Source organism: Kryptolebias marmoratus, linkage group LG15, assembly GCF_001649575.2.
Source record: "Kryptolebias marmoratus isolate JLee-2015 linkage group LG15, ASM164957v2, whole genome shotgun sequence".
Classification (NCBI taxonomy): Eukaryota; Metazoa; Chordata; class Actinopteri; order Cyprinodontiformes; family Rivulidae; genus Kryptolebias; species Kryptolebias marmoratus.
The window spans coordinates 12,637,785-12,649,228 of record NC_051444.1 but is presented as its reverse complement, the minus strand read 5'-3'; the positions used below and the strand labels follow the sequence as shown (position 1 = coordinate 12,649,228).

Below are 11,444 nucleotides of genomic sequence, written 5' to 3'. Positions count from 1 at the left end.
GCCTTTGTTGCTCATGTAAAAATACACACCAAATGGAAGCAGAATAAACATGATATGTGGCCTGCGTGACACATGAGATGGCTTTACCTGTTGCAACAAATCCTTATAGAATTAGAAGGCCAGAGTGAGTACTTTTAAACATGTCTCAACCTCAGGAGTGATCTCTCGTTTCGAACACAGACAATTTAAACTATTAGACGAGAAGGAGGACATTGTAGTTTTATGTGGCATTTGGAAACAACACAAACAATAAGTCACCGCATGACTGCTACTCTACGGGCACAAAAGAAAACGCCTTGAACTTATTCATTGACATAGCAGCGTTAAGACTCATCACACAGGAATCCGGACTTTAAAAACAGGTTCCTATTAATGAACGTTCAAAAACATGATTGTCAAACTCCCAACGTTTTGTCAAAAAATGTTTGTTTATTAAATAACACATGGTTGCATTTGTTTATTACATTGTTTATTATATGCATATGCAAGGTGTAATGAAGGATCACTATTACATTACTTGTATTTCTCATTTAAAATTCAGTAGTTTTGCAGCTGGTTGCTCCATTTAAGAAAGTCCAGAGTCGGCCCGAAACAAATTCTGACAGATTTAGGTGCAAGTAGAAATCGAGCATCATAAAAACAAAGCATAAATAGACAGAAAACATGTTATAACAGTGACTTCGCTTCACTCTTTGTGGGAAAGTCACATCTATTCTTTCGCGTCACAGGAGCAGGTTTGCCTTTTTGTTTGTTATAATAAGGAAAACATGCAGGGTGAGGGTGGCTCACTTCTGTGGAAATGAGTCAACAACTCCTAGGAACAGCAATGAGGAAGTAATTTTACAACAGACAGCAAGGGCTCTGTGTTAAATGCAGTCTTCAGAAACTATTTAAAAAACAAAATGAGGTTGAACATGACATGGCCTACATATACAGCATTACTTGACAATGTTTAACTCAAGTATTTGTAGAAGCATGTTGTCTCAAAACAGATGAGTTTTGACTGATATTTCATATTATATAGAAACTTTACAATCACTTTACCTTACAGCAAATCATGAAATCCAGGACTGTACACAAGTGCTCAAAAAGAAAATAAAGGACAAACATCTAATACAGTCTTTGACAATCTTTGATACAAACATCTCGTAGCAAAGACATCAACTCCAGTGCCATTCAGATTTTCTAAAAGTTTGACCTGAAATCACTCTTAACCCAGGAAACAAACAGAGGCGAACATCATGTTTTCCTATAATCTGATCACACAAAAACAGGTTAAACAAAACCTGTATGTAAACTCTGCACACGGGTTCCTCTTTTCAAAATAAGTCCTGTCAGCTACACTCCATGATAGTCGCTGATTACTTTCATAGTGCTGTCAGCAGGCGGCATGGGCAGAAAAGGAGGCAGAAGTCCCGGGTGACCCTGAGGATTCTGGGTATTATTAATGAAACCAGCAGTGATGGGGTTAAAGCAGGGCTGAGGGACCTTATTAAATGTTTCTCCTGGACACTTGTTTAAAAGATGCCTGGTATCATTATTCAGCTTTTCTGTCATCAGAACATCAGGCTGCTCCGTTTCACCTGGAACTGGCTGGTAATCAACCTGAAACGGTACGGCCTGAAAGTCATGGAAAGGGAAGCCAAGTCTGAGAGCTTTCTCACCGAACATCTCAAACTCGTCATCAACAATGTTCCTGTTGGTGTCACTGAGGATGGTGGAGCCTTCTGAGGGGGAAAATATCCAACGATCTGCTTTGCATGGTTGATACGACATCTTTGTTGGCACAAAAGAAGTATCTTGTGCAGGAAATAAACAAGTCTGTCGGTCAGGATCGTTTACAGTGTTGCTCGTGTCAGAAGAGCACTCAAAGACGGAAAGCATTTCAGTCTTCTTCTCACCAGAAAAGTTTGGTAAAAACAGAGAATAGGTGTGGTTGAATATGTCAGATAATCCAGAACCTTGTTCATCCACGGTACCTGGAGAAAGACTAACTGAAACCAGTTCTTTGAGTGAAGGAAAGACTCTAATGGACGGTTTTTGCAAAGCTTCTAGTAATTCAGGTGATGTTAGCTCTTTGCTTATCCTCCTGTCATTATTGATTCTCTCTTGTTCCTTTGACCTGAAAAGAAACAAACACTTAGAATACAAATAAAATTACACTGTAGAGGAAATGCATTTACAAATGTGTGTGCAGCCAACTTACATTTCTTCTTCTGGAACACAGACAGATATTTTGATTGGCTCAGTTTTATAGAACTGGAATAGAGAAAAAAAATATTATGATATCATCCTACAGTGAAAATACCTTTTAAAAGCATTATTAGAAGCATTATTTGTCACAAACTCTTCATTTTTTACAGTACAGTCAGGTAAACTTGAGCTAAAACAAACAGTGCAGCAAAGCTGCTGGTTTCTGTTTGTTTTATTAAAACCTTGACATTGTAACATGACAGCTTATATGAGACTAATTCAAATTAACACATTTCCATCAGAAGGCGTCTCACCAATGGTCCTGATAAATGCAACACGGTCAACTTTAGTTCTGGATATATGTCCAACCATTTTCTCTTGGACCTAAAATCAAATGAACACGCCAGTCAGGGCTTGAAGCTTTGAGTTAATAAGACCAGAGACACAGACAGAGAAACAATGTAAATGTGTTTTTATCTGCATGTCTTACTTTACATAACAGCAGAACATGAAAGCACTCAGGATGACTGCAAAAACACTGAGGCCAAGGATGAGACCCCAGACCAGGGCTTTGGAGGAGGCTGTGAGGTGACAAACATGAAGCGAGTTTAAGATTCACCATCTGTACAGACGGCACACAGCAGAGAAACAAAACGAGAGGAAAGAACACAATCTGTCATCTGCAAACAGGCTCGAGTTGTTCGCCAACTCTTCAATGGAAACATTGTGTTAGATTCAGGATCTGTCTTACAGTGTTCCTACAGATTTTTAAAAAATGTATTTAAGTGACCTGGTCAGTTTAGATCTTTTGAAGTGTTTTTTTTTTGTGTAAAGGTTATGAACAACTAGCACCTTACCTGTTATAAATAGCTCTTTGAACAATGTTGGTTTGCTGAAACAGAGTTTCACTCTGAAGGCCAGTCGGAGCAATTCTAAGACAAAACATCTTACAGCAATTTGTGCAAACACTATTTTATAAACCTTTACACTGCCATCAATTTGCTATTTCATGTTTCTGACCTAGAATCCTATGGTTATTTGTAAATCCAAATAGCCATAAGGGGAGGGTTTCACCGGCATTTTTACAGGTTTTCTTTTCATGTTTTCTCCACATTAACCGGTTCAACCCTGCAACAACACTCAGCTGTCATTTCAGGAAACATAGTCAGGAGTGTCCTATATTAACTGAATCAAATAACGGACCAATTGATGAATACTGCGTAAAAGCATGTCAGATGTGAGCGAGGACTCACAAGCCACCATTTCATATTGTTTACAATGTGTAAATATCCATATCTTCTCATATACATGGTCAAGTTTTCAAAATTGGTTTGGATCTGATCAATGGTGATACTCACAGGTTGTAAATTCCCACTCGTTGCTGCTGTCACTGAGCTTCCCACTCAGTTTACTGAAGCTTCTTACGCTGATCATGTATGTTGTATCTGAATCCAAGTCTTCACTACTTATTGCATAGTACTGCAGTCCATTTTCCATAGTTGGCGAAGTAGCTTTGTAAACCTGGGGCTGAAAAAGAAATAAATAAAACAGAGATGTCATTAAATCTGTGTTCCAGTTTCAAACCAACCACTTCAGCTGGTGAGCTGGTCCTACCTTCTTTGGGTCTCCTTTTTTAGTAAAGGTTATTTCGGCAGTCAAATCTTTCTCCAGCCACTTCTTCGTGTTTGTTTTCCACCTGACTTTCAATTTTCCATTAGATTCAGTCACTGATTCGATGGTTGGAGCCTTTGGTTTAACTGTAGCAACAGAAGGAAGGAAAGTCAGGATCTGAACCTGCTCTCAGATCATCTCTGCAGGAGGTGAACAAGTTTCAGAAAACTCAACATACAGCTCTCTGTGGGGCTGATATTTTTCTCCTCCAGTTCTTTGCCGTCTCTCCTGACTTTCGCAGTAAAAATGTCTTCGAAACTAATAAAAGTCCAGAAGCAGCAACACTTCTCACTGTTACACGGCTGAAGAGGGCAGAGCTCCTCTCTGTGGAGAAAAAGGCCACAGGTAAGACCTCTATCACAAATATTTATAAAATTACTCTGAAAACACAACAAACATAACAAATAACAAAAACTTACAAAGAGTCATAGTGATCCTGTAAGGTCAAATTGTATTCAGAGCATTCTTTTGCCTCCAGCTGGCAAAATATCTTTTCATCGTCTTTAGTGCAGTCAAGGTTCAGTTTTCCATCATCTCCTACACAAAACAGACATTAAAGGATAGTGCTATTTTTATTTTTTCTCTCCATAGAACTAAATTATTTAAAAACGGCCTGCTGGATGTACCAAAGCCTAGATGGGCAGCCGCAAAGTGTCCTAATAGAAGAAGCAGGAGGACAGCCATTCTTCTGGGACGAGCTCGTCTGGAAGTTTCAAAATAAATCCCAAAATGAGACAAATTCCTTAATCCATCACCTGGTATTTGATCGTTTGGATTGGAGAGACACGCGGCAGGTCCGACAATCCGCCGCTGACAGCCGAACTGCGCACTTCTTCTTCCTGATGTTTTTTTTTCTAGACGCTGCGGAGCCACGACTTCTGAGGAAGTTTGTTCCTCCACTCCCATTTCCTGTAAGAGAGCAGAGAGGAGGCGGTGTCCATCCACACGGCTTCCTACTTACATTAAAAACCTCGTTTTTTAGGGTAAAAATTATCCCCTAGAAAAGAAAAACCACGGAGCGTCAATAGATAAATGAGATAAACCAGACATTTAAACAAAACCGAGACAAATGACGCGTTCAGGTGCAGCTCCGGGAACAAAAGGTCTGTCCGGATGTCTGTTGGACTGTGACCATATTTGGTGCGTAAAATACTAAACAGGAATAAATGATCATTTATTATTAATATTTTTTTTTTCTTCTGAAAATTCTGTTTTTCCAGCTAAGAGCTCAGTGGGCAGTTACTCCGTGGTTCATATTGAGACATAACAAAACCACCAAAAAACAGTCGATTTAGGTGGTTTTACCCTAAAGAAAAAGTCATGTTCATAACAAAGAAGTTACCTAAGTCACACACTTTTGTTTGTTTCGGTTTAATGTGCATTTCTTCTTGCTAGAAGCCCACTGGGTTTGCAGAATTTCATCTCTTTTTAGGTGCAGTAATCCACATGTCTTCTTAAATTCATGACCCTAAATAGGGACAAAAGGGTTGCAGCAAAGGTCAAAGGAAAGACTTACAAGACAGAGGTGAGAGCAGCTGTGTTGCATGGTTTGGAGACAGTGGCACTGACAAAAAGACAGGAGACAGAACTGGAAGTGGCAGAGCTGAAGACGTTGAGGTTCTCCTTGGGAGGGACAAGGATGGACAGGATTAGAAATGAGGACATCAGAGGTACAGCACAGGTTGAACGACTGGGAGATACAGTTAGAGAGGCCAGACTGAGATGGTTTGGACATGTGCAGAGGAGGGACAGTGGGTATATTGGTAGAAGGATGTTAGAGATGCAGCTGCCAGGAAAAAGACAAAAAGGAGATATATGGATGCAGTTAGAGAGGACATGGAGGTAGCTGGAGTGAGGACAAAGGACACAGAGGACAGTTAGATGGAGGAGGATGACTCATTATGGTGAACCTTGAAAAGAGAACTTATGTTGTACCATAAGTGGTACAACAGTGTTGTACCACTTATTTCATGAAGTCTATTGATGGTGGGGCATGTTCAGAGACTTGGACAGACAAAAAATGTTTAAAAAGAAAATGATTTGATGGATATCACTGTTTGTCACACCGACATATTAAAAACAACTCATATCAGTAGATCAGTTTTACTTATTAGTGACACATGATTTGGATAATTGTATATCCGTGAATATTTGTTGATTTAATGGGTTAGAATATGACATTATTAGGAGCCATTTTCTTTCCAGCCAAGCTGCAGTTCCACATATTGCCCACAGGGCGGCAGTATTAATCGCAAACCGAGTCTTTAAATAAAACCACGAAGAAGAAATTTACAACCAGAACGCTTCAAAACAATTAGCTCGAAATGCTAGCAGGCAGAGGTTTTAATTAAAAATTAGACATTTTTGTTTTTCTTATTGATTTAGTATTTTGTCTCAGTTTTGGCTACAGACGTCTCTGCAGTTATAGCTGAGTTAAACCAGCCCTCATGTGCTCTGAGAAGTTTTTGTTGGCCGAAGGTGAAGCGCTTCAGGCTAACCTCCGGGTTTGATGTCCGCCAGGCGGGCTCTGGTGGATTGCGCCGTGTTGTCTCTGCAGGATTCCTGCGTGTTTTATCCGTGCTGTAAAAGCTGCTTTTCACGCATCGATACCGAACAGCTGGACGGCGCGGCGCGGTATGAACACAACAAATCCGCGTCGCTCCTTCGCCGGGTTTCACCTCCAACCCGAGTTTCGGACTGAAATAACCCCTGTCCCTCCGCAGGTGTCGGTGCTCCAGATGTGGTTCCAGGTGTCCGAGGGACCAGGTGGACTACAGATACCGTCTCTCTCTCAGGGTGACCCGGGACAGCTGCATATTTGGCGTGACAGTGTTTGGAAACAGCTTGAATGCATTTTTTGGCATTCATGCAAGTGGATTACAAAAGTAAGCTCAGGAAATTCAAACATTAACTTCATTAATCTGGTATCGTCAGATCATCTGATGCCACAATAAAAATGCTTCTCAAACAACCTCTTTTTTTAATTTACCATGTCCTGGATGACTGAGGATCTACACCAGCACAGTGTAAACCTTTGTTGTTATTTTGTAGGTTAGTGGAAAATCTGGAAGGACCCATAGAGCAATCAACAAGGTCCAGATTAATGATGAAGGCTGTCAAAGACTGTTTCATTGGAAGACATTTCCTCTTTGGCATAAAGGTAAAAAGTTTATGACAGGTCACTGAATACCTGGGACATAATTCATACTGAGCTTACACAAACATTAGATTCACAGGTGCATTAGTGTTATTTTTGAAGCTGGGCCCGTCTGGCTTTACCTAGAACTGTGTAAATCTAGCAGGGTATTCTTCCAGTTGTGTTGAACTTTTGTCTTTGAGGTGGAGATTCAAGCATCATGTTTCGTCATTCTGTGTAGAATAACAATCAATTATAATAATCATGTTATTTTAGATTTAAATATTAGAACAGGAATTCAGTCATTTTGCTATATTGACGCTGCAGTTACCTCATGTCTTTAAAGTTTAACCCCATTACATTTTAGAATTTTTGGGAATAATTGTCACTATTCCAATTTTTGCCACCAAAGAGCACAAACAGCTTGAGGAAAAATACAGATTAATAGATGTTAGAAATCTTTAATATACATTTGTGTAATATTTGTCATTTTGGAGCTGGATAAGAGTTCAAAGCTTCAGGCAGTTGTCTCTTTGTTTCACATTGATCAATCGACAGTAACTTCCTGGTCCTGCAACTCAGAGTGTCTATAATTTGGGTGTTCATCAGTGTCTAATAATTAGATTATAAAAATCATCACTTATACATAAATTAAAATTCTTTCTGTGTTGGATTCATAAGTGAAAGATGAAAGGACAAACAGATTTTTTTATGATAAATGAATCAGCATGTCAGTAATGTATTTGGATAAATTCGTTCTGCTGTCACTCAGCTCTTGTATTCATCCATCTCCTTCAGCTGACCGGAACAAGTGGATCTTGGTTTGGAGATCCTGGTCCAAATGGCTCCAGCAGTAGAGAGACGACCCAGTTTGTTGCCAGTCAAATGATTCTTCCTAAAGCCGTGGGCCTGGGCGGCTGCACTGTGCTCAGTTATTATCAGATTCTCCTCCAGAAAGCTTCAGAATATGAAGAGGGGTCTGCAGATCCAGCTGCACCCCTGCTGCTCGTTCCTGCTACAAGCAGCAGTTTTAGTAATGCCTCTCTGTGTGCCTCAGGTCTTCTCTGCCAGTCACAGCTCAGGTGAGGAAATACGGAAAAACATAACAGGTTGTATTCTGCGTGGTAATTTTATTCAAAAGAAATTTCCAGTACAGAACTTTTAAAAATCTGAGCTCATTAATTTTGTTTTTTTTGCCTTAAATGCAACATATCTTTTCAGCTTTTATTTAAACAATGTTTGTGTAGACTTCATTGCTTTTCTTTCCATGCTAGCTCACTCACTCCCACTCCTCTGTGGGAACAATCTCTTGGAGTCGTGACGTCATCAGCAGAGCAGGAGGAGGAGGAGGAAGGCTGCAGTACGCAGGACAGGGGAGAGGACGACAGCAAACAGACAGAAAAAAGCACAACATCACACCCTGAGCTGGATAAGCATAAAGTAACAGAGGAAAGAACTTCTCCTCTCCCTTCAGAGAAGAGCTTTTACAGTACTCCATCATTTACTGGATATCCAAACTTGTGTTTAGGACCAATTGTTGGAAACAGACTCAGACTGAACACTACCTTTAGTCCGTTCCAGGCTGTCCACAAAAGTTACAGCCTCACTCAGAAGGAGGTATCTATAAGTCAACACACCAGATCCATTTCATCAAGCTCATCAGCATGGGAGGATTTACCTTTATCTGAGAGCCTCACAGAATTTTTAGACAAATGCAACAAAGATTGTGAAGTTCTTAGTGAAATAAAATATGAAAAACAAACAGCAAGAACTAACCTGGAAATCCCAAAGCCAGCAGTTGGATTGACTTTTGCTTGTCAGAAAACTACACAGATAAGAACCAGCCATTCATCAATATTATCAGATATCAGTAACACTCCTGCACACAACAGGCCTGAAGACAAAAACAATTATCCTCATGAGTGTAACCCAGAGGATGAGGAGGCTTTTCTGTCTTTTAAAGAAGAAGAGCAGCTTGCAGAGGACAGCTATAACTACTCCGCTGATTTATTCAGTAACAGCAGGCATGCAGAGAGCACAGAGGCAGAATCTGTGAGATCAACCACAAGCACATCTCCACTATTTTCCAAGACTGAGCAGCAGAGCCCGAGCGATGAAAACGTCATGCAGTTAACGCCACACCAACAAAAACCACAGATTAGTAGGTGCAACAAAAGAGACAGTTTAAATTCACACGGAACTGAATATTTTGACTTTGTCCCGCCTTCTCAGTCCACTCCCATTGTTAAACTGAGTGTTGTGACACAACCACGTAACACCTCACACACAAACGTGACTGATGAGGCTTCAGAAGAAATGTTGATGTGGAGCAGGAGACCGAACAGGTGCAGCAACGCATCCGTTCTGGGAAGGAAGTGCAAGCATAAAAACTGGCTTCAGGTTGGTCGGGACGCACAAAGACATACTTTAAACCACGAGTCAACACGAACAGGTAATCACGAGCATGACTCCAGAGTCAGTCATGCGACTGTTTGTGATTTTGAGGAGGATGAAGAAATCGTTGCTCCCACTCCTGTTGGTAAAACGCAGCAAAGAGTTGCCTCCAAAAGGAGACAAGAGACTGAAAACGGCAGCAGTGATTTGGGTCTGATCAGGAGAGCATGTCAGAGAAATGGAGCTGGTTATAAACGCCTTTTCCTGGATCAGACTCCCACATCATCACACACATGTGAAGCACAAACAGTAAATTATGAAAGTGAGACAGCTGACGCGGAGAGTCAGGATGGATCCACTCAGAACGTTTTAGATGATGCAAACCAGAGCTGTGACTGGTCTAGAGATCTGTTCTCTGACTCTGTTGCAGAATGAATTCAAGATTTGTTGCACGTTACGCTGGAAGTCCAGGTTGTTGTCGTTCTTTTTTATAAAAGTGGACAGCTGCTGCTGCTGCTGCTTTACTCAGTGCAAAAGAGAAAGTGTAAAACACCAAGTGGCACAAAAATGGGTCTGCACTTTATGCAGTGCATAGGAGCGTGCTAGAGGGGGCGCCAAAGCAACAAACAGAAACAATTATTACTATTCTGTGTTTTCTGTATTTAACAGCTGTTTTGTGAATGTGTAAAATATATTATTAATTAACAGAGACACGTCACACACACACACAAACTGTAACCTCCCAGTGCGCGCCCATGAGCTCGCGTTGGTGGGCGATTGTTTTCAATCGAATAAACTTAACTGAAATCGGTGTTCTTGTGTTAAAATTCACATTTTAAAACATTATTTATATAAGTTAAATTTTTAAGTCTATACTTTCCTCTTCTGTGTCTGACTTTGTTTTGAATATGACCCGTGGAGCTTTTCAGCACTATTATCTGCGAATGGTTTATCTGAGGTGTTCTTACTTTTTATAGTGTGTGTGTGTGTTTGTTCATGGATATGTGTGTTTTTATGTTTTTGTACCACTGCAAACCAAATTTACCTTTGGGTACAAATAAAGTAACCTAACCTTATTCGAGTCGTGTTGTCATCTGATGACAGGGAGCGAAAGACGGAGAGGCAGAAAAGGAAAACTCTTGGGCACAAAGCAAGAAACTGAAGAGGGTGAAGGATAAACATGTAGGGATGGAAAAAAAAAAGGCTTTTCAAAGTGGTTGTCTGACAGCAGGTAAGTTCTGTCAGAGGCCTGGAAATGTTCAGGTTCCAACTGTTTACAGATCAGTATTAATAACAGAACACAGCATGACAGGAAAAATAAAGGAACTTGTTTGTGGTTATTTTGTTCAGACAGCAATAGTTTGTTGAACTCGATGGTGAATCACAAAGCAGATAAATTATAGAAGCTGGGACTTTAAATGTCTTCTCTGGGATATAACTCTACAGAGCTGCTGGGATGGATCTGATAAGTCTGATCAGATGAAGCGTCCGATCACTAACTGATATCCAACAAGGGTATCATTTAAAATTAAAATTGTGTTTTTATATGTGGTTCGACTTCTGTGTTTTTTAAACCTCCTGAACACAAAGTTCATGTCATTCAGCTGTGAGGATGGAGAGAAAGAATCAGGACAGACAGGAAGGAGACAGGTTGGTCCAAGATGAGCTGGAAGTGTAGGAACAGCCACTTAATACCAGGTGATTAGTTTTAAAATATTTATATTTACAAAGTGCATTAGCAAGATGTGTAATTTATTTAAAGCTATTAAAAATACTTGTTTGACCATCTGACTTAGAGAAGAACACAGAAGAGATGAAGGAGACAGACATGAGGTCAGTGATCAGTTGCTGGAGAGGAGACCAGAGATGACATCAGGTAGGAACAGGGGTGGAAATTAGCACCCGCCACCGGCCAAATGCGGGTAAATATTTGAAGTGGCGGGTGAATTTAATCAACACACGCCACTGTGGCGGGTTGGCAATTTGAACAGAAAAGGTGTTATTTGTCCTCTTGACATATAGGGGGCAGTAATGTGCTCGAGTTGCTGCT

The 11,444-nt window shown here is 40.4% G+C and overlaps 2 protein-coding genes across 4 annotated transcripts in view; one reads left to right on the top strand and one right to left on the bottom strand.

Moving 5' to 3' along the window:
• Positions 1-447: 447 nt before the first annotated feature.
• Positions 448-11,444, bottom strand: part of il4r.2 (interleukin 4 receptor, tandem duplicate 2) — a 16,359-nt gene continuing 5,362 nt past the window's right edge. Inside the window, exons 1-9 of one of the 3 annotated variants that reach the window (XM_037979790.1) lie at positions 4,620-4,785; positions 4,284-4,401; positions 4,043-4,188; positions 3,808-3,950; positions 3,552-3,720; positions 2,684-2,774; positions 2,508-2,577; positions 2,207-2,259; positions 448-2,122 (exon numbers count right to left, since the gene is read on the bottom strand). In XM_037979790.1, coding sequence (XP_037835718.1) covers positions 1,339-2,122; positions 2,207-2,259; positions 2,508-2,577; positions 2,684-2,774; positions 3,552-3,720; positions 3,808-3,950; positions 4,043-4,188; positions 4,284-4,401; positions 4,620-4,770 — 1,725 coding nt within the window. In that variant the 5' untranslated portion in view covers positions 4,771-4,785 and the 3' untranslated portion in view covers positions 448-1,338. Of the gene's footprint in view, positions 2,123-2,206; positions 2,260-2,507; positions 2,578-2,683; positions 2,775-3,551; positions 3,721-3,807; positions 3,951-4,042; positions 4,189-4,283; positions 4,402-4,490; positions 4,786-11,444 lie in introns of those variants that run through there. The other 2 variants (XM_017418775.3, XM_025006485.2) reach the window with 2 other exon arrangements.
• Positions 6,133-10,470, top strand: ddias (DNA damage-induced apoptosis suppressor). Its single transcript, XM_017418773.3, has 5 exons — positions 6,133-6,498; positions 6,588-6,749; positions 6,916-7,024; positions 7,799-8,082; positions 8,275-10,470. Exons 1-5 carry the CDS (start codon positions 6,374-6,376, stop codon positions 9,827-9,829), a joined length of 2,235 nt encoding a protein of 744 aa, XP_017274262.1. The 5' UTR covers positions 6,133-6,373; the 3' UTR covers positions 9,830-10,470.